Source organism: Pristiophorus japonicus, chromosome 14, assembly GCF_044704955.1.
Source record: "Pristiophorus japonicus isolate sPriJap1 chromosome 14, sPriJap1.hap1, whole genome shotgun sequence".
Lineage (NCBI taxonomy): Eukaryota > Metazoa > Chordata > Chondrichthyes > Pristiophoridae > Pristiophorus > Pristiophorus japonicus.
In genome coordinates, this window is record NC_091990.1 from 27694799 (window position 1) to 27721516 (window position 26718).

The 26718-nt window shown below is 40.3% G+C and overlaps 1 protein-coding gene across 1 annotated transcript; it reads left to right on the plus strand.

Annotated features, from left to right (window-relative positions):
• The first annotated feature begins 1586 nt into the window (after positions 1-1586).
• Positions 1587-23998, plus strand: pdia6 (protein disulfide isomerase family A, member 6). The gene is made up of 13 exons (XM_070899052.1): positions 1587-1820; positions 4369-4510; positions 6682-6739; positions 7456-7582; positions 8074-8180; positions 11968-12098; positions 14961-15075; positions 15581-15724; positions 16773-16857; positions 17224-17296; positions 17533-17691; positions 18349-18445; positions 20227-23998. Exons 1-13 carry the CDS (start codon positions 1778-1780, stop codon positions 20293-20295), a joined length of 1350 nt encoding a protein of 449 aa, XP_070755153.1. The 5' UTR covers positions 1587-1777; the 3' UTR covers positions 20296-23998.
• Positions 23999-26718: the final 2720 nt, after the last annotated feature.

Consider the following 26718-nt stretch of genomic DNA (forward strand, 5'->3'; position numbering starts at 1 on the left):
GGGGAAGAGCTTCACTGCTGGCTGCTGGTGTCTCGCAGCTCGCCGTAGCAGGCTTCTCTTCCTCGCCGACTTGTTCCGAGTCCATGGGGGCGGTTGCTTCTTTGCCCAGGGTGTTGGTCGGGGAGAGGGTGTGGGTCTCCTCTGGAGCATTGTGTTCCTCAGCTTCCTCCTCCTCTCGTGCAATGTTCTTTGCTGCCTGCGTTTGGGGCAGTTTTTGTAAAGGTGCCCAGCCAGACCACAGAGGTTGCAGCACTTGGTCTCCTTACAGTTCTTTGTCTGGTGGCCTTCGTTCTTGCAGTTTTGGCAGATGACAGTTTTGCAGCTTGCCGCCACATGGCCTGCCTTCCCGCAGGTGCGGCACACGTTGGGTTGGCCAGCGTACACCATGTAGCCCCGACTTCCTCCGATGGCGAAGCTGGAGGAGGGGGTGCAGGATGGTTCCGCTGGCGTCCACCTTCATGGTGACCTGCGCTTGCTGGTCCAAATCCCGTGCAAGTCTTTCAAGTCGCTGCTGTTTCCTGCCCCATCGACATACCTGGCGAGGAAAGTCAGCACATCAATGACCAGGATGTGGGGGTTATACATCTGCACTGTGATAGTGCGTCTTCTCTGCGACGGGAGGGTGAACAGTGGCTCCCAAGTCAGCACTGAACGCAGCGGTTCACTCGCCTCCTTCAGGAACTTCAGGCATAGGGTGACGGTTCTGAAGGTCACATCAAAGTAACCTCTCTTCGAGAGGTCCTGCAAGGCGAAGATGTCGGTGACTTTCATGCCACATGTTTCCAGCAGGATTTTCTTCACGAAAAGGTCCCGGTTGATCGTTGTCTGTCTATCCACTTTCTTTACCGTCACTCGGATGGTGTTTCGGACGCCCTGGTTCGCCGCTCGGTTGGCCGCCATCTGGGTTGCGGATTGCTCCTTTCGATGTGTATTTTGGCCGAAGCCTTCAATTTGTTGTGGTGCCAGTCCGGCACCTTGGCGGGCCTCCGGGCCCGCCCAATGGTCGGTCGACATGCAGATTTTCCTCTTCTCTCCAATTGCCGCTTGGCCCAAGCCAATAGGCCAGAGCCAGCAAAACCGGAAAAACCAGTTTCTGCAATCAGTCAATTTGCATATGAATGCCCAATCAACCGAGACTACACTTGATCTTAGCCAAAATTCCCAGTAATGTGCTTTGGGACCTCCTGTGGGCGTGAAAGGTACTATATACATGCGCGTCTTTTTTCCCCCCAGTATGCCTTTTCGGTTAATCCATAAAGAGATATTGGGACAACTCAGTGTCATCAACTGCAAAAAAAAATCTTAACAGAACCCCTTTTTAGAGGTGCACAACTAATAAATCCCAAATCATAAAAAGACAGAGGAAACTCAAATGAACGAATAATTATTATTCCGTCTCCAATACACACTCCAGTCGCTGCGTGAAAGGTGCTATATAAATGCAAGGTGTTGTATGGGGCACAGATCAGTTGGGCTCCATGGTAACTCCAGCCACGTGCTCCTGGCCCGCTCGAGCTGCTGCTGACACGTGTCCGTCTCCCGGTTGGCCGCCTTGGTTTGAACTGGTGCTGAGGTCACGAGCTGGGCGCAGCCAATCAGCGGCGGCCACGGTTACCAGTCGGGGGGCTGGGAGCTGGGAGCTGTGGCGGAGAAGCTACCGGACGGTCAATCGGTCAGTGCGAGCCTGGTAAATCACGACCCCGGACACAAGGCTTCGCGTCAGACCGCGGCCTTGCATTGACTCGACTCGTTGGAAGGAAACGCCAGAGCGGTTAATATGAAGCCCACCATCGGGGAGGCGGAGCTGCTTCGTGTGCTCGGTGAGTCTCTCTCTCTGCGGAATCGATGCCGGTTCGACGGCAGACCGAAGCGGCACAGTGGGCGGCGGGGATTGATGTCTCGGCCCCTGGGCCCTTTACATTATAAGCGACCACAGATCTCCGCGCTCGAGTTTGGGTTCGCACTGTTTTTTCTCGATAAATATTTAGTGATGGGCAGGACGCCCTGCCCGATCCTCCTTCTCATCTGGGTTATCCATGAAAGTCTGATCTCTGGCAGATCACTCGAATAAGAGGTCAAGAATGTTCTAGTGAGGTCCATCTTGATGAATACAACTTATTTTGAAAGTTAAAGTGTTAAGGATTAAAACATTTTTCAAAAAATGTTCTTTTGTTTACTCACTTTTCCCAGCACTTGATTTACTTTGTCCCTGTCACAGTTCATCCCTTTTGTTCTTTCACTCACCCCTTTCCCTGCCTCTGTACTTGCTTAAAACCTGTTACATCTCTAACCTTTTCCGGTTCTGATGAACGGTCACCGACCTCAAACGTTCATTCAGTTTCTGTCTCCGCAGATTCTGCCTGACCTGAGTGTTTCCAGCATTTTCTGTTTTTATTTCAGATTTCCAACATCTGCAGTATTTTGCTTTTATATATTGGAGTGGTTTATAAATTATGGGTACACCTTGAAGGAGATGAAAATCTACAACACAGACTACTCTGTGGGCACAGTTGCACTCTTTGCCTGTGATTTATTGTAGCTTGCAACTTTGGGTTGGTCAGTGCAATATTGGGCCATAATTTGCAGCTCCTATGGGTGCGTATGAGGTACGCGCGCGCCCGTGGGGGCTGTGCAGGTTCCGGGTTAAGGCATGCGAATGTTAAAACGTGAAACTTGCAATCTGTCAAGAATCCAGGGAAAAGGCCTCCACGGGCGGAGAGTTGGGCTATTTGTCTGACTTCTGCCCAGAGAATGCCTCTGAAATTCTTATGCTTTTACCAGCCTAAGACTTTTAAAGAAGAGGAAAATAAATTTTTTTCAATAATTTATACATTTAAAAACCTGTGAAATGAGGCAAGTTTATTTTTAGACCCTTATAAATATGTAAATTTATTTTTCAAAAAATTAGATTTTTGTTTTAAATATTTAATTAAATGCCATTTTGATTCATTTTAAATGTGATTTTTAAACATTTATTTTAAGTGTACATGTATTTTTGGGGTATTCTCATTCATACTTATATTGATTCTGTACATACGGATTCCCCCATCTTTCATTGGTTGGGCCGGCCCATGTGATCCCAGCGGTGCTTGCAAACCGCATGCGTCCCTGGGCTACGTGGGGCTCTACACAGGCCTACGCCCAGCAGCGCAAGTGTCCGAACCTCCGGGACCATCAGGTAAGTACATAGATTTTTTGCAGGTCGGAGGCATCCATCCGCAGGAAGCCTCCAGTTGCAATTTCAGGCCCATTGTGTGGCTGCGAATCTATCTTGTGATGAAGAGAGTGCTCAGTGGTTGGAAAGCTATATGCACATGCAGAGCTCTGCTCAGAACTGGTAATTTACAAAAGAATATTCAGACCTAGGAGTTAGGGCATTTGCATGCAAAACGTTTAATTAAAATTGTAGATTGTCTCCCTTGAATGCAACTTAAGTTGTGCTGTGTGATGTCAAATCCAAGTGGTGTAAGATGACCTCTGCAGGTGAATTGCTCCCTGTTGCACTCCAGAATCTGATCTGGAGTTCTACTATCACTTCGTTACTGCAAAGTAGAAATTGCTTTGTAGCAATGTTGAAGTATTAGTATGACTGAATCTTGCTTCAAAAGAATTGAACCTCATTGTAAGGTTAAGAAAATGTTATAACTTCTCACAATTGCAGGCATATCTGTATCTCCAGAAGAAAACCGAGATTGTGCTGATCTATTTTAAGGATGTATGCAAGGTGTTGGTTGATATTGGGTAAAATTACTGGGTATGTTTTAACATCCTGATTAAATTAGAAATGAAAAATACATTTTATAGTATGATGCTTTGATTTTTGATTTAATCCAGATTATCTTCAATCGGGAAATTACCCTTGAATCACAATTGTGGCTAGAGTTTGCTCAATGAGAAAAGTTTTCTAACAATAGTCTACATTGCATATGTCTTCACAAATTTAGGCTTCGCTGAATTGCTCGTTGGACTGGAGAATGGGGCTATTTTCCTATTACAAAAGGAAAAGTGGTCACAGCAGACTGACGGTTTAATGAACTCCCTATGTTATCTGTATAATGTCATGTGCTTATAATTTCCAATTATTAAATTTAAGTGTTAATAAATAATCCTGCTGAGATTTTTTACACTAACAGTGGAATTCTGACTATGATACGATTGGGTCTTTACTGGTGTCTTGTCAATGAGTTCTAGTCATCTGAATTGACACAATATCCAGAGAGGACCTACACAAATTAAAGAGTGCTGTTACTGCTTAATAAATTGTGTGTGTGTGCGTGTGTATGTATATTTTGTACCACCTACATTTACAGTAAAATGCTAAGATTGTTTCAGAATCCAATTATACTGAAGCACTGTTTTGCTTTGCAGGTATCTTTGTTGGGTCTTTGCTAGTCACTGTCAATGCTCTATACTCAGCAAAAGATGATGTTGTGGAACTGTCCCAAAGTAACTTCAATAGTGAAGTCATTCAAAGTGATGAACTCTGGCTGGTGGAGTTCTATGCACCATGGTGAGTCTGGAGAGCACAAATTTAATAATTGGGGTATGCCGCACATAGACATTAATTATAGACAGGACATGCTGAGGTATACATAATAGTACTGTGGCCTATCGTTTTACAATTCAATAATGCAATTCTGTGCTTATTCATTCCACCTGCTGCATGTTTAGATTTTCCTTTAGCTTATCATCTATAACTCTTATGTCAAACTTAGAAGAAAAATGTATGTATGTGTATATTAGCTATCTCTTATCCTAGTTATGAATATAGCTTCCCATTGTTGTTGCACAGAGTCCTGTAGGACAGGAAAGTGCCAGGTTTTGTTCATGGTCTACGATGAATTAGCTGATCTCAGTTGGGCATGGTGGGAGGTATATTTGTAATCGGCGTCCAGAGGACCCTTACTGGAAGTGTTTGCAGGAAAGGGTAGGATCAGGGTCGATGGATGGATCTTGTGGTCAAATAGGTGTCTAAAATTTACGTGCACAATGATATTTTTCAGAGAATCTGCCTGTAGAACTATGCTCCCAATATAAGCTGCTCCTTTAGAGAGGAAAGGGAGAATATCAAATGGGTAAATTGGGGGAGATGGGGAGCTTCCAATTGAATGTGCTTTACAATGTTTACTTTGGTAAAGGCAATATACAAAATGGAAGAGGAACTTGTCGAGAAATCAGGAAACATAACATTTTCCACATTGTTTTGAAACTCATTAAATCATGGCAAAATACTGAGATTGGAGCATGAAAACATTGGTGCATATGTCAGGTGGTGTAGTCTGAAAGGTTGACTGCACAGAGGATGAGCTGTGGCTCAAGGATAGGAAGTCCTTTTAAGAATCTGTAGTAGTATGACTTGTGACCTGAATGCTTTGGTAATCAGGACTTCGAGGAAGTGCCAATACATTCTTAGACAAATGGCAGAATAACTTCAATCATTGATTCAGCCATAGCCTCCTACATTTTGAAAACTAAAGCATCATCTTCCACCCATAACACAAACTCCCTATCCTTGCCACTGACTCTCTCCCTGGCCACTGTTTTGAGCTGAAGCAAATTGTTCAAACTTGAACTAAGATCACCTACTTCCATCACTGTAACATAGCCCACAACTCTTGAACGTCCCTTTGAGTCTCGAAACTTGATTACTCCAGTGCTCTCCTGACCATAATCCACCCTGATTTCAGCTGATCCAAAACTTTAATGCCCATATCCTATCCCAATTGCAAGTCCCACTTGCCTGTACACAACCATTGTCCTTTCTTGGCATCTCTACTTGTTATCTCAACAATCTTTCCTGGTCAAGGTCAATTAAATGGGTTGTGTATGATGCTTTTAAAAAAAAAAATATGCTAACTAATACTTTAAAAACTTTCTCAAAACATTAACCAATCACATTTGAACAAGTGTGATGGGTATGTTCTAGAGGCATCATCAGTATGCAGGTGTGTAAATTCACATCATTTTATAGCTAGTTCCTTAAAGCTTCTTTCCTTTATTTACTCAGTTGTTGACATACTCTTTCCTCCCAGCACCTATGACAACTAGATACAGCTCGTCATATTAACTCTTGTGCTTATTGAAGTGAAGCTGTTTGTAATGGAGAATGATGTACTTGATAATTTCAGATACTTTTTGTCTGTACTGAGCAATGCCAGTTTAACGATAGGAGTCAGTGTTTTCATTAGGGTTTCAATGGAGAACAATGCTGAGCATATGATTTTTGTGTGATGAACAACTACACATCTTGTCCTTCCTCATTTGAATTGTCTGAAAAGAGCATTTTGAGCTACACAATACTTGGATGAAGTTACTAGTGCAATTTTTTCCTCTAGCATATAATATACCTTATCCTCTGTGTCACTGAGTTTTTGCAATCTTCCACTTAGTCAAATAAAGTACCTGGTGCAGAATTCACAATGTTCATGTTGGTTTTGAAAATGGTCAAAATTTTCAGCAAGAAATATATGGATGCACCATTGCCAAGTGTGTACAAAATACTGGCACAATAGCAGTTAACTGTAGATCAGCCTTATGTATATCTATAATTGGTTAACTTGAATTGTGCATTACAAGATCTTGGGTTTAGGTGTCCTTTTTGAACCTGTTAATTGCATTAAAGGCTTCTTGCATGCGGAGTCTATAAATACAATTTGTAAAAGATTTTTTTTCCTCTTTCAGGTGTGGGCATTGTCAGAGTTTGGCCCCAGAGTGGAAGAAAGCTGCGTCAGCTTTGAAGGTTGTATTTTTAATGAAATGTGATTCAACCAAGTATTTGGTGGTTTGCCATATAAAGTATTTCTTTTCACTTGGGTTTTCATGTTTAAATTCTTGGGCAACTTCTTGGAAATTAGTAACTTTAAATTTAGTTTTATTTGAATACCTCATGGTACATGGATCCAGTATGTAGTTTCTCATGGACACCATTATTGACAATTTGGGTAGCTTTATTTTAAATTATAAAAGGGCTTGATTACTGTTATAAAAATTATTTTTCAAAACTTATTTGCCACTCCCAGTTATTGCCGCAAAGCATCATACACCATGCCCCAGCTAAGGCAAGAAACTAAGTACTCGTTAGAATATGTATGAATACTCTGCAATTTATTTCCCCCTCTATTCCACTTTTTTCAATCTCTCTGAACACTAGGCCAACAAATAAATGAACTCACTGGTCTGGGAACTGATGCAAGAAATCTGTTCTGTGATTCCCAGCATGTTGTTTTTTGTTAAGACTTAATAAACTTTCTAATTCATGGATTCAAAGTTTTTTAAGTGTTTGTTTCTGATCAACTAACGGTGTAGTGCCAACTGATGTATTTCTCTGTGAAGGTTGTGATGTACAATGCACAAGAAAATATTTTCTGCGCTACCAATTTGGGTCTCCATCTAGTTCAGAGATGGGACAAGGATGAAGTTAGGACTACTTTATAACTTTTTGTTGTAATATTGCAGGGAATAGTAAAAATCGGTGTAGTAGATGCAGACAAACATCAGTCGCTTGGTGGGCAGTATGGTGTTCAGGGATTCCCAACTATCAAGATATTTGGATTAAATAAGAACAAACCGGATGATTATAATGGTAAGAAATGGCATGGGGTACTATTAGACTGTGCTCATGCAAATGGTTTGTTAAAATTTGCCTGGAGTTGACATTCTGTGATGCACCCTTTATGTTGGTGCTTTTTGCCACTGTTGTTAAAATTCTGAAAGTATTAAGAAAGGTGAATGTATGCTTTTCTATGGAACAGCTGATCTCTTTTTTAAAAAAATGACAGCTGTAACTAGATGACTAAATTCAGGGAAAAAGCATAATAGCTAAGATAAATAATTGTTTACGTATTGATGAGGCACATTACATTATCCGCTCATGTTCATGCACCATTTATATTAATTTAATGAGTGAAATTGTGATATTTAACATTTCCTCTAAGAAATTGGATTGTGAAAGATTGGCTGCAAATTAATTTTGTGTTTTTGTGAAGTTTAACAGTCATAGTGAACTGAAATTTCAAATCCAAGAAAGACTTTTTCGGATTGTCAATGATTCTGATTGATTGTCATTATGTGCAGGTGCCAGATCAGCCCAAGGAATCACTGATACGGCCCTTAACACTTTACGGTCAATCGTCCGGGATAGACTTGGAGGCAAGAGCAGCTCAAGTTCTTCTGGCAAAAAGGTAAAATCTTTAACCATTGCAAATGGGTACTAGACAATGTTCCCTGTTGGCTGCGCTTTGTTCTGCGCAGCCTGTTTCTTTAAATGTGTGGTACTTTTACATTTCTGCACATGTGCGGTATTTCCAATGCAAAAGCTTGTGAGTGGCCTGCACGGGACCTTGCAGATTACTGTGCAGTTGCTCATGCACAGCTTGGAGGGAACATTGGTACGAAAGCTGCTAGGTATCTAATGCCATGTTTTCATTAGTCTATGTATATATGTGATCAACTCTTTCATGGGGTACTGCTGATGGGAATTTTGTTGATCCAAATAAGCAGATCTAAATCCAAAGACATAATGGGCTGGATTTCTGGGTCGTTTGCGACCAGGGTTTCGTTGCGTTTTGACCCTCCGCGGCGAAAAATGGGACGGTCGGCTTTTTTTCCCGCCCAGTCGCGATCCACGGGTCGGTTTTTGCAGCGGCGTGTAGAAGCATCGCCGGGGAGAACTGCACCGGGCGTGCAACGGCTCGCTTTGCGACACCGCTGCGAGTTTCAAATCTCACCCGACGCTGCGAAACGCACCCCACGATGACCGGCAGGGAAAACCCAACGATCCAGCCCTGCCTGCGGCGGTGACTTGGATAAACTGCAAAAAAGGTAAGTTAAAGTTTTTATTTTTAAAAATATTTTTGCAGCGATTTGTGAGGTAAGGGTATTGGCAATGTTTTTGAATTTTTTTCCCCCCCTCCCAAGGCGCCTCTAGGAGTGCTCCCGGCCCTGCATTAAAGTTGCTTTTGCGCTGCAAAACCAGTTCAATGCCTCCCTTTGCACTGCGTCGCTGGCACAGAGCCCAAATGACGAGTTTTAAGCAATTAATTGCTAACGTTAATTAGGCAGTAAATTTCCCGCTCTGCCTCCGTTTTCGCTGCGAAATCAGCAAAACCGAAAATCCAGCTCAATGTATGTAGAAAGGCAAACATCTGTTAGTGCAGTGATAACTATGCTGCCTAAGAATGAGCATCAACCAATACCCAGCAAGCAAGCTCTGTCTTCCGCTGTAGTGATGGGAGGAAAAAGGGAAAAGTTTTTCCCTTTTTTTAAAAACTCTGCCCCCTCCTCTGTTCTTTCCAAAATAAAATGTTTAATAATTGGTAGAGGGATCTATTGCACTTACATTTTAATACAAATTTGGGTGGGGAACATGATTATTAATTTGTTGGCTTTCTCCCAATTTGAATGGCGTGATTTTAATTTCAGATATACCTACATACATGGTCACATGATTACATTAAAATGTTCTATATTTTATACTGGTCAGCTCTTGTTCAAGCATACTGTCATTCCTATAATAAAATTGGGTTACAGATTCTCGGTCTAATTTTACAGTGTCAAAATCCTATAGTGTAAAATTAATTGCTGGATTGTGCCAATTTCCTGCTTCTAGTACTTTTTTTCTTTGTTTTGTTTTCAGTGAATATACTGGATTTATTGTGAATGAAATAGGCAATGAAAAGGAAGCAAAATAGGTCTTTTGAATTATTCCCCCTCTAAATATTTGCTGGCTATAGTTTTGTTGCCCTCTGTTACTTGACCTATCTTCATTCGTGACCCTACATAACTGGTATCCACATACTGGGATATTGCAGTTGGCTCACTTATTTTGTATTTCCATCATTTACTACAGAGGGTCACATGTAATCACATTTATTTATATATATATGAGAGGACAGAGTAGAATTTAAAAAAAATAACCAATCGTGGGTGGTCTTACTGATGCATAGATACATAGAAAATAGGTGCAGGAGTAGGCCATTCAGCCCTTCGAGCCTGCACCGCCATTCAATGAGCTCATGGCTGAACATGCAACTTCAGTACCCCATTCCTGCTTTCTCGCCATACTCCTTGATCCCCTTAGTAGTAAGAACTACATCAAAATCCTTTTTGAATATATTTAGTGAATTGGCCTCAACAACTTTCTGTGGTAGAGAATTCCACAGGTTCACCACTCTCTGGGTGAAGAAGTTCCTCCTCATCTCGGTCCTAAATGGCTTACCCCTTATCCTTAGATTGTGACCCCTGGTTCTGGACTTCCCCAACATTGGGAACATTCTTCCTGCATCTAACCTGTCTAAACCCGTCAGAATTTTAAACGTTTCTATGAGATCCCCTCTCATTCTTCTGAACTACAGTGAATACAAGCCCAGTTGATCCAGTCTTTCTTGATATGTCAGTCCCGCCATCCCAGGACTTTGCTATGTAGTAGTGAGCGTAAATTTCATTTTAAACTCTCTTGGTAAATAGGAACAAGTTCTACTTTAAAAAAAATAATTGGATTAATCCCTTGACCAGGCTGATTCTAAACCTGCTCTGTAATTAGAGGTAAATGTTCAGTAGAGAAAAATGAACAATGCAAGTTCGAAGATTAGATACAAAAATTGTGCTGTTCTAAGATGCACTGCCCAGGTCTCGGTCAACATCCATCAAAATCAATTAGAGTTGTGGTGGGTAGATTTGAGAAACGGCATCCTCAGGAGGGGGCAATTCCAATTCCAAACCCTTTTTTTCCATCTTATTCACATTGTCCATTTAGGATTACGTAGGATATATGGCACAGAATCCGGCCATCCTTTTTATAATATGGCGGCCAGAATTGTACTCAGTACTCCAGGTGTAGTCTAACCAAGGTTCAATATAAGTTTAGCATAACTTCACTACTTTTCAATTCTATTCCTCTAGAACTAAACCCTAGTACCTGGTTTGCTTTTTTTATGGCCTTGTTCACCTGTGTCTCTACTTTTAGTGATTTGTATATTTGTACTCCGAGGTTCCTTTGCTCTTCTACCCCACCCAGACTCGCACTCTCCAAGTAATAAGTGACCTCCTTATTTTTCCGACCAAAAGAAATACCTCCTATTTGTCAGTGTTGAATTTAATTTGCCAATTATATGCCCATTCTGTAAGCTTATTAATGTCTTCCTGTGATTTGTTACAGTCCTCCTCCGTGTGAACTATTCCCCTCTTTCCCCTCTTTTCCCCCCCCCCCCCCCAGTTTGGTGTCGTTCGCAAATTTAAAACTTGTGTTTTTGATTCCAAAGTCTAAATCATTGATATAAATTGTGAACAATAGTGGTCCCAGCATTGATCCTTGTGGAACATCACTTCCCACCATCTGCCACTGATTAGCTACCCTTTTACCCCTACTTTCTGTCTTGAAGCCAGCTAGCTATCCATTCTGCTACTTGTCCCCTGACTCCGCATTCTCTGACCATAGTCATCAGTCTATTATGTGGTACCTTATCGAAGGCCTATGAATCTGCTCTTAAGTTTCCAATGTTTTTATTCACTAGATTCGAAGTTTAGAAAAAAGAAAACTTTTTTGAATAGCATGGGGAAAGCCCAAGTGTGGGCATTAATCATAATTGAGTTTTGGTACAATATTGATGAGATATTAAAGTTTTGCAGCCTTGCACGATAATGCCAACTTCTCAGAAGTATCCATTTGGATAAACCTAATAAACTACAATTTAAAAAAATCATTTGACCAACTAATATAGTTACTTTGCTGAAAGTGATCTGTCTGCAATGAATTGTTTTGTTTCTTGTTAGGATAAACAGTGTCATTCACATTTCATAGAACATTAGATTGGGAAAATATCTCTAGTAGTCAACTGTGGAACAGCAGCAGCCCTAACTATATAATTCTTATTTTCTGTTACCAAAGCATTCACTTTAGGTGGGTGAAGAAGAGAGAAACACTCACATGCCCTTGCATTTTTAATTTTAATTGTTGTCCTCTGGTTACAGAGCAGTGGTGGTGGATCTGGTAAGAAAGATGTGATCGATTTGACTGATGATGACTTTGATGCAAATGTAATTGGCAGCAGTGACATTTGGATGGTAGAGTTCTATGCGCCATGGTGTGGGCACTGTAAGAGGTACGTAATTTTTTCGCCCAAAATACATTGGAGTGAAATGTACTATTGATCATCATCATCTTAGGCGGTCCCTTGAACGAGGATGACTTGCTTCCACGAGTTCACAGGTGTTTTGATGAAGGACCCGATGTTCCAATCCTGAACTCCAATTGAGGGGGTGGAAGATGCCTGTGCGTGAATTTTTTCAACGCAGTAACCGTTGCACACCAGCCACCACACGGGCTTGACAGAGCCAAGTCTTTATCCAGTGGCAAGGGTTAACCAGGACTACTGGAGGCCTCTGCTGCACGGACCTAGCGCGCGCACATATCGCAGTGTGGGCTGGCCCGTGCTGCCCCTGGGCCCTCTGCTCTTCTGGGCCCCGCACCCTCATCTGTCGTACCTCCACCACGATCTCCACAGCTCCGCAGGTTGGGCCATAAAAGAGCTGGAGCGGCGTACCACTTCAACCTCCAGCGCGAGCTGTTTCAAGTATGCGATCTGAAGGAATTTGTATTGAGCAAGTAGACTTTTTTTGTCTAATTCAGGTCATTTCAAGTTGAAGATGTCTTGTTCTTGCATGCTAACTGGCAAGTCACTATTTTCTAGTGATACATTTTCAAGTCAGATCATTTAGATTATTGGAGGCCTTTTCCTAGTAAGATGGGTATCTGTTCTGCAGAATATACTTCAAAATGGCAGTGGGTTGCACTTGTGCTGTGACATATTGACTAGAACCATCATATAAATTTACAGCATGGAAGGAGGCCATTTTGGCCCATCGAGTCCGCGCCGGCTGACCAAGTGCTATCCAGCCTAATCTCACTTTCCGGCTCTTGGTCCGTAGCCCTGTAGGTTACGGCACTTCAAGTGCACATCCAAGTATTTTTTTAAATATGAAGGTTTCTGCCTCTACCACCCTTTCAGGCAGTGAATTCCAGACCCCCACCACCCTCTGGATGAAAACATTTCCCCTTGTATCTCCTCTAAACCTCCCCCTGGTTGTTGACCCCCACCACCGGCCCAGGGAAACAGGTCCTTCCTATTCCCTCTGTCCAGGCCCCCTCATAATTTTATACACCTCAATCAGGTCTCCCTTCAGTCTCCGCTGTTCCAAAGAAAACAGACCCAGCATCTCCAATCTTTCTTCATAGCTAGAATTCTCCAGCCCAGGCAACATTCTTGTAAATCTCCTCTGCCCTCTTTCCAGTGCAGTCACATCTTTCCTGTAATGTGGTGACCAGAACTGCACACAGTACTGGCTTAACCAGTGTTCTATATAGTTCAAGCATAACCTCTTGTATTCTATATGCCTTTTTAATCACCTTATCCACCTGGCATGCTACCTTCAGGGATCTGTGGACCTGCCCCCCCAGATCGGGGGGGACACGATTTAATGATTTAATGTTTTAGTTTCCTCCCAAAAGAGTTCTGTGGACCTGCACTCTAAGGTGCCTTTTTCCTCTACACTTTTCAATGTCATACCATTTAATGTGTATTCCCTTGCCTTGTTCGACCTCCCCAAATGCATTACCTCACACTTATCCGGATTGAATTCCATTTGCCACTGTTCTGCCCACCTGACCAGTACATTGATATCTTCCTGCAATCTGCAGCTTTCTTCTTCATTATCAACAACACGGCCTATTTTAGTGTCATCTGCAAAATTCTTAATCATACCCGCAACATTCAATTCCAGGTCATTGATATATACCACAAAAGGCAGGGTTCATAGCTGACTGCTATCCTGCTAGAAAGCGTGTTTGGATATATCTGGTGAGGACAGGCTTGGTTTTGATGCTCCCTACAATTGAATGGCCTGCCGACACTTGATTTTGACACATGAAGAATGGCCACTTGAGTTAATTACTGGGGAGCAACTTGTGTCTGTGAACTGCTGTTGAGAGATGGGATGAAAATTGAAGAGTGGGGCAGTTAAATTCTGTCTGCATTTGCTTTACTGAATATGGAGTATTCTTAAGTCAAATATAAAAATGAATGCACTTGCATGTAGTTCCCTGTGCCAGTGAATGTAAATTCACCCACCCCTTCCCTCAACAACTATCTGTCCCACCTGTGACAGAGTCTGTGGCTCTCGTATTGGACTGTTCAGCCACTAAAGAACTCACTTCAGGAGTGGAAGCACGTCTTCCTCAATTCCGAGGGACTGCCTATGATAGAATGTAAATATGTAAATGTAGGCAAAACAAAACCACTGCAGCCCTCCTCTAGAGATTAGAATTTACATTATCCTGTACTGGTGCAGTGTTGTCCAATATGTTGGCCACTGTCCACATCTGTCTAATTGGGACTCTAGATGTGACTAATTCCATTTCTGATTAGTAAATAAAGAAATTGAGTATTAGACACTGTCGTTGGGCGTGTGATCTCGATACTCATTCACACAGTGTGCGTACTCTTTTTTTTTGTTCGTTTTAGTGAAATGGTAAGGCAAAAGCAGTGTTTTTTTGCTCATTGTTCGTGTTTTACTTCCTCAGTTACTGAATTGTGTTGGATGTTTAATATACACGTGAAGTACATTTACCTGTATTGTGAATGGACACGAGGTGTTCTCTACTAAATGAGTGCATGTGGCTAAAACGGTGTTGTAGCCACACCTGTAGCTAGTCAGCAAGTTTTAATTGGACAACACTATTAGTGGATGAGATTTTGTTTCAATAAGATGGTGTTCGCGTCCCTCAAGTTGGCCAATAATTGGAATACTCCATGTTGGGAGTACTTGGTTATCTGGGTAAGCAAAGGCTATGGATAATTAATCACTCCAGTGTATTGTATGTCTGTTGCACAATGCTATTTGTTTAAATAACTGTAGGACACAAGTTCTGTTTTAATGAAGTAATTGTGGGTTGTGTTATTCTGAAGGTTGGAACCTGAGTGGGCAGAGGCAGCCACCGAGGTCAAAGAGCAGACTGGTGGGAAGGTGAAATTTGCAGCAGTGGATGCCACAGCTAATCAAATGACAGCCAGCCGGTATGGGGTAAGTGGATAGAAGCTTTTGGCTTTGCAGCACTCTGCTGTAATGTGGCAGCAAGTGTAACTGGCTGTAACAAGTTTTAATGTTTGCAACTAATTTTCTTTTTTAGCAAAGCGAAATGTTCTTCAATTTCAATATTAGTGTATGGCTTGTGTACCTGATGGTGAATTTTTCTGTCCAATATTAATGCTGTTGAAAATGAAATGCTGTATAGCTGATCCATATTTTTTTTTAAATTGTTAGGTTTGGAATTTACTAGTTGCACATGTTGTAAACTGCATGATTTTGTAATGAATGACCTTCGAGATAATATCTGTTTCCTCTCTACTGTAATTTACTTCAAATGATTTTCTGATCCAACAATTTGTTTCAAATCTTTCCTTTGAAGAAAGTCTATAGCAATCTGATTCATACCCCAGCTTTTGTTTTTTAACTTTTTATGTATTAAATTTTTAATCTCATAAGGACTATTGTCATGTAAAAGTTGCTTTGCTACTTCTGTGCACAGATCCGTGGATATCCCACCATTAAGGTATTCCACAAAGATGAAGATGGCCCTATTGACTATGAAGGTGGAAGATCAAAAAGTGACTTTGTTGCTCATGCTCTTGAGTTGTTTGCTGAAAATGCACCAGCCCCAGAACTACATGAGGTAAGTCGGCAGGAAATTGATAGAGCTGTTTCTAAAATCTTGGTCTTGTTTTGTACCCTTTACTTTGTTCCAGTATCGGTGACATATGATCGTGAGCTCTCGCGTTTGTGTCCTTGACTGACTAGCTCTGGTCCTGGTGACTCTCTGATTATGCTTATAATGCTGAAGTGGTTCTCTGATACATTCTGGCTCCTGGTGCTCTGCATCTAGACTGATGGCAGCTGAGGAATTGCACAATTGTTGAAAAGTTGTATTTATGGTTTTGGCTGTAGAGCTTGCGTAATGTTAGGAGAGGGGGGTGTGTGAATGAGAAATAGAAAGGTCTGTTCATGCCAGCAATGTAAATGCTTTTAAATACTAAATAGTCGGAGCAAAATAACAACATTTGTTCACTGTTGACTATCGGATGGGAGTCAACAAGGAGAGAACCATCTCTAGAAGTGGGCCCTCTGTGATCAAAGGTACTAATGTTAGTTTATAGTACAGTGCTGTCACAAAGGCTGGGCAGCAGTATTATAACACAGGTACAATACTACACAATATGCACTTAACCCATAATAGCAAAATTCTACTTTTTAAACTTGTCTGTTCCATTTGTTGGTCTGTTGTGGCCTTTGTGGTATAACTTTGGTTGTATAAGTTGCCGATCTAACTAAAAGTATAAACATTGTGCCTTTGGTCCCAGAATAACTGATAATGCGCCACTGGCCTCTAGTTTAATCAGCGAAATGGAAGCAAGATTATAGCTGGACAAGACTCTCCAAAATAGTCCTCATCTCCCGCAGGTGGTATGTACTCTGCACTAGTACGAAACAGGACCTCAGATGGTGTCGAGAAACAAATGAATTGTGTACAGGAGATTTTGTTTTCATCATTAATAACCACTGATTATTGAACCCTTGCACTATCCCTACAAAACAAGCAAATCAAAAGTGCACTACCAAGCTTTCAAATTATGTTTCTTGGCTTTTTGTAGATCAGGGAAGGACCAAAGCAAGTTAAAATACATTCATACCCAATAATGAGTTTTCTACTTTTTAAAAAATAGATTACTGGTGAAAAGATCCTAAAGAAGACATGTGATGATCATCAACTATGTATCGTTGCTGTATTGCCACATATCCTGGACACAGGTGGGCTTTAGCTATTCATACTGTTACATGAAACATGAAAATCAAGGTTAGGAAAACAGCTGGTCAACAAAGCCTGTCCCATACTGTCATATTGCAACTTGGGCACATCATGGCTCCCATCTGCCCCGCATTAACCAATCAGTAAATATCATGAGAGAAAAACAAATACTCACCTACCTTCTGGTTATGTCAACCTAACTTGGGAACTCGCCCAGTTCCCGTTTCACTGTTTTCAGTGAATCCATGCTCATTTTTTAAAGTGGAGACAGTTGCCCTTTTTTTTAAAAAAAAATGTACAAAACTACAATTGGCCACCAAAAGCCTTGCATTTGACCATCTAGTTAACTTGGCTACATCTGTTCACAGGGGCTTCTGGGAGAAATGATTATTTGGAAGTAATGAAGACTATGGCCGACAAATACAAAAAGAAGTTCTGGGGGTAAGTAAATTCGTTCCAATATTTATCCAAATTGAGACCTATAGCAGATGTTTAGTTTGGTTATTACATCAATGCACTGTTAATATACTTCAGAAATTTGTATTAAATTTCAAACATATGTGAACAGTTAAGCTGGATACTTGTGTATCTTTTTTTCTTGTACTTAATGTTGTATATTTGCTATTTATTTCACATTTGATTACTTCAGGTAATGCTTTTTTTTTTGTTTTTTTTAGTTGGCTGTGGACTGAGGCAGGTGCTCAGGCAGAGCTGGAAGATTCTTTGGGTATCGGTGGATTTGGCTACCCAGCTATGGCTACAATTAATGCCAGGAAGATGAAATATGCTCTGCTGAAAGGCTCATTTAGCAAACAGGGCATCAATGAGTTTCTTAGGTAATTGGGTCTGATAAATCCAGCCAAATTGCAAGTCAAGAAATGCCTTTCCATGTGCTTTACAGAACATGTTTTACTGACGGTTTTAAATGTAATTTGCCAGACCGGGCAGGGAGGCTTCAAGGGGCAAGGGATCGCCACACGTGCCAAATTTCAGTCCGATTTTTTTTATACTGATCGTTTACCCTGTTGCAAACACATTTCAGAACTGTTGCAAATGGTGTAAAATCAAACCCTTTGATCCAAACAGAAGTCCATAGGACCAAACTGCATCTTGCTCACTTCCACTGCACAAAATTCCTGGTCCAAACATGAAATGTCCCCTGTTCTTTTATTTAGATTTTGGAATCTTGCATTCTTTTATAAAGTGTTATGTATTTTTTTTTCATTGTGATTTCCTGATCAAGTAATTTAAATTGGCTTTTTTGAAAAATGTATCCAGTTTATAGCAACCCTGATTTCACAATTGCTTTAATTGACAAGTTCTTAACAAACTAGTTGTGTTGGTTGGGATGTGCATATAATATCTTTGTGTTGCAATTCTCGTCCTTGGATATTTGAAAACTCTAACTCTGTCCTTATTCCTGAAATTCTCATGTTTTACACAATTTTAATTTAAATCAAACTGAGCTGCATAAATTTCCAATTTTCCTTCAGGGAGCTGTCAGTTGGAAGAGGTTCAACTTCTCCTGTCAAAGGAGCTGCATTCCCCAAAATTAACATGGTAGATCCATGGGATGGCAAGGATGGTCAAGTGAGTTGATAATTTAGCAAATTATTTTCAGATGTGAGTTTAAATGAGGTAAACCTGCAGTACTAGCACTGTGCAAGCTCCTATATACTTTAAAAACTGTTGTAAAAACACATGGCTGGAGTGAGTGGAATTAAATGCCCCTTTTCTGTGTAATCCAACTTTAACAAAAAATAGTTGCCAGGAGCCTCAAGTGCAATAAAAGAGGCTGATCATATGAAGTGCAAATCATTCTAAAATCAAGTTGCATATGATTGGACCTTTTTAATTTGAAGAAAAGAATTGCGACAACATAGTGTACCTTTGATGGACAAGATGATATAAGTATGCATTTGGTAAGACTCCATTCGGAGGAAGTCTTTTTTTTTCTTCCCCTTTTCTAATCCCATTGCTCCCTCCCCAATCTACAAGAATTGTGAAGGATTTTTTTCCTCTTCCTGTCGGTAGTGATGGACTCCCTCAAAGCTGCTTCACACTTTTGTCAATGAGCTCCTTTCAGATGGAGTTAATCTGGGAATACAGTGACACATCAGTCACAATTCAGGTTTTATTTTTGCTGCTGTAGGGATGACCCACTGAACGTGTGGCAGCTCTCCACATGGGGAGAGAGGCTGATTCTGAGACTGCACTTGCTTTTGAGGCTGGAAGGGGGCCTGTGTACTAAGTGAATAATGGATATTCTTCTCCCTTAATTGCCTTTAAGGTAAGGGAAGAATTTCAGACTACATTTGCTAAAGTGTTTAGTGCTTATTCCTGTTCCACAGATAATTGTGGTGAGTTAAGACTACAAATTGTGCATCTTGTATTGCAGGAAGTGGATTTAGCATTTTTTTTCACTTTCATACATTATAGTGTGATGCTGTGCAATTACTTTTAAATAGTTGAAAGCAATTTCAGAATATTTGTTTGCAGGTGTAGAACCCAACATGCAATACTTGCATTTCATTTATAGTAGGGCATTGCAAGTTAGTCGTCACAGACCCAGCTTTTTATGATGGAGCTGACATTGCAGATGTCAAAAATGCCAGTCAGAGATTTGCAAGTCTTCAAGAAAGAGGGAGAAGCTGACTGTTGTCTTGCTGCAAAGTCAACTCAGTAGGTGGTCACAGAATGTTATTGGTGGCAGTGATGGAGAATCCTATATTTCTGACCATTCTCTTGCATGTGTCTTAAGAATTGGGGAAAGAGGGGCAGTATAAAACAACGCTCTCTGACAGCTAGGGCAAATGATTAGACAAAGCACGTTATCCCACAACTGCAAAAGCTGTGACTATCTGCAATTTGTTGCCTGAGAATCGCAACTTTACATAAATGAGCAAGACTCTCCTAATTCCCTAGTGGATGAAGTCATCACCCAGTGTACCACTTAGCCTTACTAAACAGAATGTCTCTGGTTCCAATGCTGGCTGTGCTGCATTAACTGATCTCTGCTCGAACAGCAATTTGGACTGTGTAATTCCCTTCTGAATCTCTGGGGATGAGAGGGGGAGGAAGATAAATCAATCTGGGTTCTTGATTGCTGTCCAGTGACCTGTGCTGGAAAGTGACACGGGTGTCAATGAGAATGGGATTGGGCTTGACTGCGATGTCATACACCGTTTGAATAACCTGTTGACACACTCTTTCTGGGTAGTTGTATAAAGGGTGGTTATTTGGGCACTGTACGGAAGGCTGCTAGCACCTGTGGATCCAAAGCGAAGAGTCGGGGTCTTCATGAGAAAAGGGAAAAAATTAAATATTAAGCAATGATCATAAACCCTAATAATGCTTTAAATCTTCCTCAGCTGCCAGTAGAAGACGACATTGATCTAAGTGATGTGGATCTTGACGATTATGACAAAGATGAGCTGTGAGCTGCCGGCCTTCCCGTTCATTAGCAGACAGTAACCTTTGTTTGAAGCATTGGACTGACCATCTGTCTGCATTGAGGCCTTATTTCATCTTTCTGGCTCACTGTATTTCTACTGTGACTTGTAAATATGTTTCACTGGGGGTATTTTTTCTTTTTTTTAAAAAAAAATTGAATGTTGCAGTTATGTTTCAAATTTGCCAGCCATTTTACGTAAATGGATTTAACAGACCAGATAGGCAGCCATTTGTCATGTCTGTTCCACTTGGCTGGCTCTTTAAATGGATTCTTAAGTCTCTTTTGGGGGGGGGGGTACAAACCTGTACAATACATTTAGACATCTCTACATGTATTTGAGCAATCCTTATTCCAAAGAATGTAATCTGTTCTGCATAGGACAAGTAAAATCATGGTGACTACGCTATTAAATGGGATTGAGCATTTGGAACTTTGGATAGTTGAAAGACTTTTTTTGGGGAAGGTGGATTTCATGGAAAAAATTGCAGGTTCAGATAGCTGAAGAGTGGCTGGAGAGAAAAGTTGGTGATTTGCCTTTCACTGAAGTTGAATTCCAGAGGCTCATCTCTACTTTTAACCGTAAAACATGATGTCAAATGATTGATTTGTTGTCTGACAAACCTGTTCAATTCCGTTTTGCAAAAATGAAAATAATTGTAATCCATGTACAGATCAGTTATTATGGGTATATGCCACAGAATCTGCTTTGTGATATTGAGCATTGCAATTGTTGACTGAATTTTGTGGTATACATTATCTAGTACCATGAAATGTTTACGGTTCTGGAAAAGGTTTTTTAATACTAAATTTCATCTGTTCTGTTTTTGTTGAGAATGAAGACTTCATGCTGTTAACACATTGTGTCTGTGTGTGTGTGTGTAGATGTATATCTGAGAGAAATATGTGGGCTCGGTTCATCTATAAAGTTTTGAGGTAGTTTCCTTTTTTGTAATTGACAGTATTAAAGGAAAGGGTTAATATGTATAAATTGTCTTCTCATACTCCACCTCAGTTAATACCTGTTATTACTACTGAAAGTTGTATAGGGCACACTTGTACTTGAAACTATCATTATAGGTCACCATTCTCTGAAAATGTAGAGTAAGTGAATTGCCGTTTTTAGCCCTATGTTCTATGCTATCCTCCAAATCTGAATTGCATTACAAATTGATTAGTGCTGGCTGTTATAAATGCTATGATAGATTCCTAGTTTTCAGGATAATGGGGGGGAAATTAGAATTCTAATTTAGCACTTGCAGATTCCAGTGAACTTGAAACAAGCGTGGATTTTCATTTTTAACGTCAAACACTCCTCTTCCCCCAGATGCATACACATAGAACAGGAAAAATTCCTAACTTCCCAATTTTAAATTGTCTAAATTCTATTAAAGCAAAATATATATATAACTTAATTATGGGCAACTAAATCAACAGTGCAGAACAATATAGATAGACACACATCTTTGCTTGGGTGTGTGATGGGAGGGGGCTATGGAGGGAAAAGAAGCTTCCTCTAGTAGAGGGAGGAGTCTAGAGCTTCAAACAATTCTTTTCACTTAGAATCTGAGCATTTCGTATGGTCACAGACACATGTTGAGGTTTTCTAAAATGCTTATTTTGCTGGATTAAAGCATAATTTTAGTTTCCTCCATTTGTACATAAACCAAATAAAGCTTGTTGTATTAATATCACTAGTACTTACCAGTGAAAGAATTGCAGGTTTGAACCATTCCCCTTCATGATACGATGGTTATTTTCTTGAGGCAGGTCTTTAAAAAAAAAAAATAATAATAAAATGGCTTTTTTGTTCTCCAAGTTAGTCTGTTTTCCCTCCAAATTCATTTCATGCTACCATTGCTCACAGTAACTTGGATGATATGTCACTCTATACTGGGTGTGTTGTACCATATAATGCATTATGTATTCTGTTAATATAGACTTAAGTTCCTTTATCACCCCAAAGTCTTAATTGTTAAGTGAAAACAGCTCCATGTCAGGTAACGTTAATATTTTGTGAGGGAACTTTACAAATTGAGAAGTGTTTTTAAATTTCATGCTCTAGTAATTGACTCTTGATTTGCGTTAGTAATCAAGTAGAATAACTCTCTGACAGATGAAGACTTTATGTATAGAATGTAGTGATGCTCAATTTCAGAATTCATGGCTGAAGCTGTATGAAATGGGAACTTGTTTAATGTAGGTAAATATTTAAATTATGCCTTGGATGTATACCAAAACAAGTTTTAATACCTTGTTTGCTAACTTCGGACATGAAACCGGGCAATTAACTTTGATTTTTCTCTCTGACAGTCTGTACAGGTCTGTAAATGAGTTTATATCTAGGACTGCTATTTTTGTGCTCGTGAAGCTAAGTGATGCAAGTGCCAGGAAATGGAACTGCTCTTATTTCAACCACATAGCGTTGGCATGAAGCACTTTCAGGTATAGCATGGTTCCTTCCATCCCAACCACAAGAAAGCACCCCGTACTGAAGCGGTGTGACATTCCACACCAGTCATCCTGTGGTACCTCAGATTGTCAAATTAGGGATTTACACTGGATTGAGACTCATTTCACATAGGACTACCCAACAAACAGAGACTTTGCTGATTTTGAACCCTGTACTATCCAATTTAAAAAAATAACATTGCAGTAATAGTTAGGGGTAGAAGAGAACCTTTTTATAGTACCTTGTTACCTCTCGTAACTCCCGTGTGCTTCACATACAGTTAATGGCACTTTTAAAAATATTTAACTTTATGTAGTAAATGTAGCACTTCTGTACACAACAAGGTTCCACAACCAGCAGTGAGGCGAATGACTCGTATTAATGTTGTTTAAGGAAGGAATGTTTGCCAGGACAAAAGTAGACCTCGTGTTCTTCAAATAGTGCTATGGGACCCCTTGCATCCGCTGGATTTGAATGATGGTACCTCTGACAATGTGGTACTTTCTCAGTATGGAAGTGTTGGTCTCATTTTATGTATCAAATTCTGAAGGGGTTGAAACAACAGCTTTCTGACTTGGAAATGAGTGCTACCAACTTAGCTAAGCTGATAATTGAAGTCAAGGTGACGAATTTGGAATTTTCAGGATAAATAGAACAAATTTATTTAAAAGCAGCGTTACTTGCAAGTTCATTATAAGCTAGGACTATGACTATTGCACTGTAAAATTTAACTTCAATTTTCTCAATCTTGACAGTCTCTTAAAATAATGATGGGGAATTCAACTGTTGAATTTCATGTTAAAATGTACAAATTTGGAATTGTGTTGCAAAATATTTGTTTTCTTTCCCAATTCTCAACTACATCAAGTTCTAAGAATGGGCATATCTGTTATCCAATAAATTGGTGTTCTCTGACCCACACATATCCTAAGTGAGACTTCACCGTAATCCTCAATCAGTGTAGCTCTATGCCGACTTGGAAGAGATTGGAATATGGACATCTTCTCAAGATCATAAATGCAAACTTCCTTTTCTACACATTAGGATTTCAAAAGGACGCTCCACAGTAGTTTTGCCCACTGCCGCAGTCTTCCTAAAGTCAAACATTGCGAGTTATATGATGTGCCTGGACACTGCTTCATTTTTTTAATGCTAGGAAATCTGAACTACTGTTTGTCCTTTTCTGTTGCCCCACTTTCCTTCTGCTCAATTGTGTTCATTAAATTATCTCTTCCTACCATTTGTTGCTGTCCTTTTTGTATTTTCTTACCCTTTCACCAGTTCATTTTTTGTAGAATAAGCACCAATGGATTTTCTGGATATTGTTCACTTGGTGCTCCATTTACTGAATGCTCCACACCACCATCTCTGTTTTTTGAACTTGTATGTGCCTGATTATAATTTTGATTCAAATATATGTTACGAACGTTCACTTGTAATATTGCCAGTAAAATCAAATTTTAAGTACAGTTTTGCATTGACTCTTAACAATTTCAAAGGAAGTAAAGGTGGAAATTGCAGAGGTACTGGCCTCCTTGGATACAGGGGTGGTGCCAGACGACTGAAAAATTGCAAATTACACCAATGTTCAAAAAAGGGTGCGAGGATAAACCCAGTAACTACAGGCCAGTTAGCTGAACCCTGGTGGTGGGGAAGATTTTAGAAACAATAATCTGGGACAATATTAAGTCACTTGGACAAATGTGGATTCATTAAGGGAAGCCAACATGGATTTGTTAAAGGCAAATTGTGTTTAACTAACTAGATTGAATTTTTTGATGAGATAACTGAAGGTTGATTAGGACAATGTGGCTGATGTGGTGTGAATGGACTTCCAAAAGGCATTTGATAAAATGCCACATAATAGGCTTGCCAGAAAAGTTAAAGCCCATGGAATAAAAGGGATAGTGGCAGCATGGATACAAAATTGGCTACGTGACAGGGAACAGAGAGTAGTGGTGAACGTTTTTCGGACTGGAGATTGGTATAGAAGTGTTCCCCAGGGGTTGGTACTAGGTCCACTGCTTTTCTTTGATGTATATTGATTTGGACTTGAGTGTACTATTTCAAAATTTGCAGATGATACAAAACTTGGAAATATAGTGAAGGCTTTAGAGAGGGTACAGAAAGATTTACAAGAATGGTTCCAGGGATGAGGGTTCTCCTTAGAGCAGAGAAGATTGAGAGGAGTTCAAAATCATGAGGGGTCTAGACAGTAGATATAGAGGGAAACTGTTCCCATTAGCAGAAGGGTCAAGAACCAGAGGACACAGGTTTATGGTGATTGGCAGAAGATCAAAAGGCAACACGAGGAAAAACTTTTACGCAGCAAGTGGTTATGATCTGGAATGTACGGCCTGAAAGGATGGTGGAGGCAGATTCAGTCGTGGCGTTCAAAAGGAAATTAGATACCCAAAGAAAAAAAATTTGCAGGTGATTGGGACGAGCTGTACTGCTCTTGCAGAGAGCAGGCACGGGCTTGATGGGCCGATTGGCCTGTGCTGTAACAATTCTATGATTTTAATTGGAGGATGGGTTAAAGAATATATGGTGCATTCTGACTTATACTGTGCCAAGGAATTGGAACCCTGGACACGGGTGGGTGTTTAGAATTTCCTCTTCCTCTTTGGGCCTGAGGTGTTGAAGCCAATTGTAATGCCCAAACTGCTGCCACAACTGAGAATAACTGATTCAACAAGAGACTGGGAATTGAATCTGATTTGTGTGGCTCAGAGCCATATTGTGCATTTACTTACTGGTGGAGATCTGAACCTTGTATAATCTGCTTCCATTTTAGTTTCTAGGGCATTTTTTTTTACTGTAAACAGCTTGATAAAATGTGTCTTGTGCTGGTGCATTTCTTACGGGAACTATACTGATGCTGTAGCTTTTTTCTTTTGAGAAACATAACCCAAAATGTTTTTTTTTGTTTGGGGGTGGGGGGGTGAGCACGACAAGAGAGGAGGCAGGAAAGGAATCAAAGTAAAAGCATGAATCTTGCCTGAAGAGTTTATATTGTTCGTGGTAATGTCAATTCTACTTTTACTGTCCACAAAACAAATGGCAGTTTACTGAACTATTCATTCAAAGAAGCCATTTTAGCAATGTTTTTTCCATCCCCTAATACTTTCCCTTTGAAATGGCCCATCATTTTTTGTCTTAAGGGTGAAAGTGATTTAATGGGTATATGATATTTTATGAACAGTATGACTATCCAGACAGACTAGTGTCTTTTCCAGTCCTATACATTCTTGTATTTGTGTGCTGTTGTCCAAACTTAACTAACTTAAATATTTAAGTAGCTATGCAGCATATTTTCTATATTGAAAAGGGATAACTGGTGAAATTTCAGTTGGCTTCCCTAACCTTTTTATTTAATTAATCTTCAATGGAACAGAGGTTACTGCACAAGATAAAAGCTCACGAGGTTGGGGGTAATATATTCCTCAATCCATGCAAACAGAAAACAGAGTCGGGATAAATGGGTCATTTTCCTGTTGGCAAACAGTGACTAGTAGAGTGCCGCAGGGATCGGTGCTGGGTCCTCACCTATTTACAATCTATATTAATGACTTGGATGAAGGGACTGAGTGTAATTTGGCCAAGTTTGCTGATGATACAAAGATGGGTGAGAAAGCAAATTGTGAGGAGGACACAAAAAATCTGCAAAGGGATATAAACAGGCTAAGTGAGTGAGCAAAAATTTGGCAGATGGAGTATAATGTGGGAAAATGTGAGGTTATCCACTTTGGCAGAAATAATTGAAAAGCAAATTATAATTTAAATGGAGAAAATTGCAAAGTACTGCAGTACAGAGGGATCTGGGGATCTTTGTGCATGAAATACAAAATGTTAGTATGCAAGTACAGCAAGTAATCAGGAAGGCAAATGGAATGTTGGCTTTTATTGCAAGGGGGATAGAGTATAAAAGCAGAGAAGTCCTGCTACAAATGTACAGGA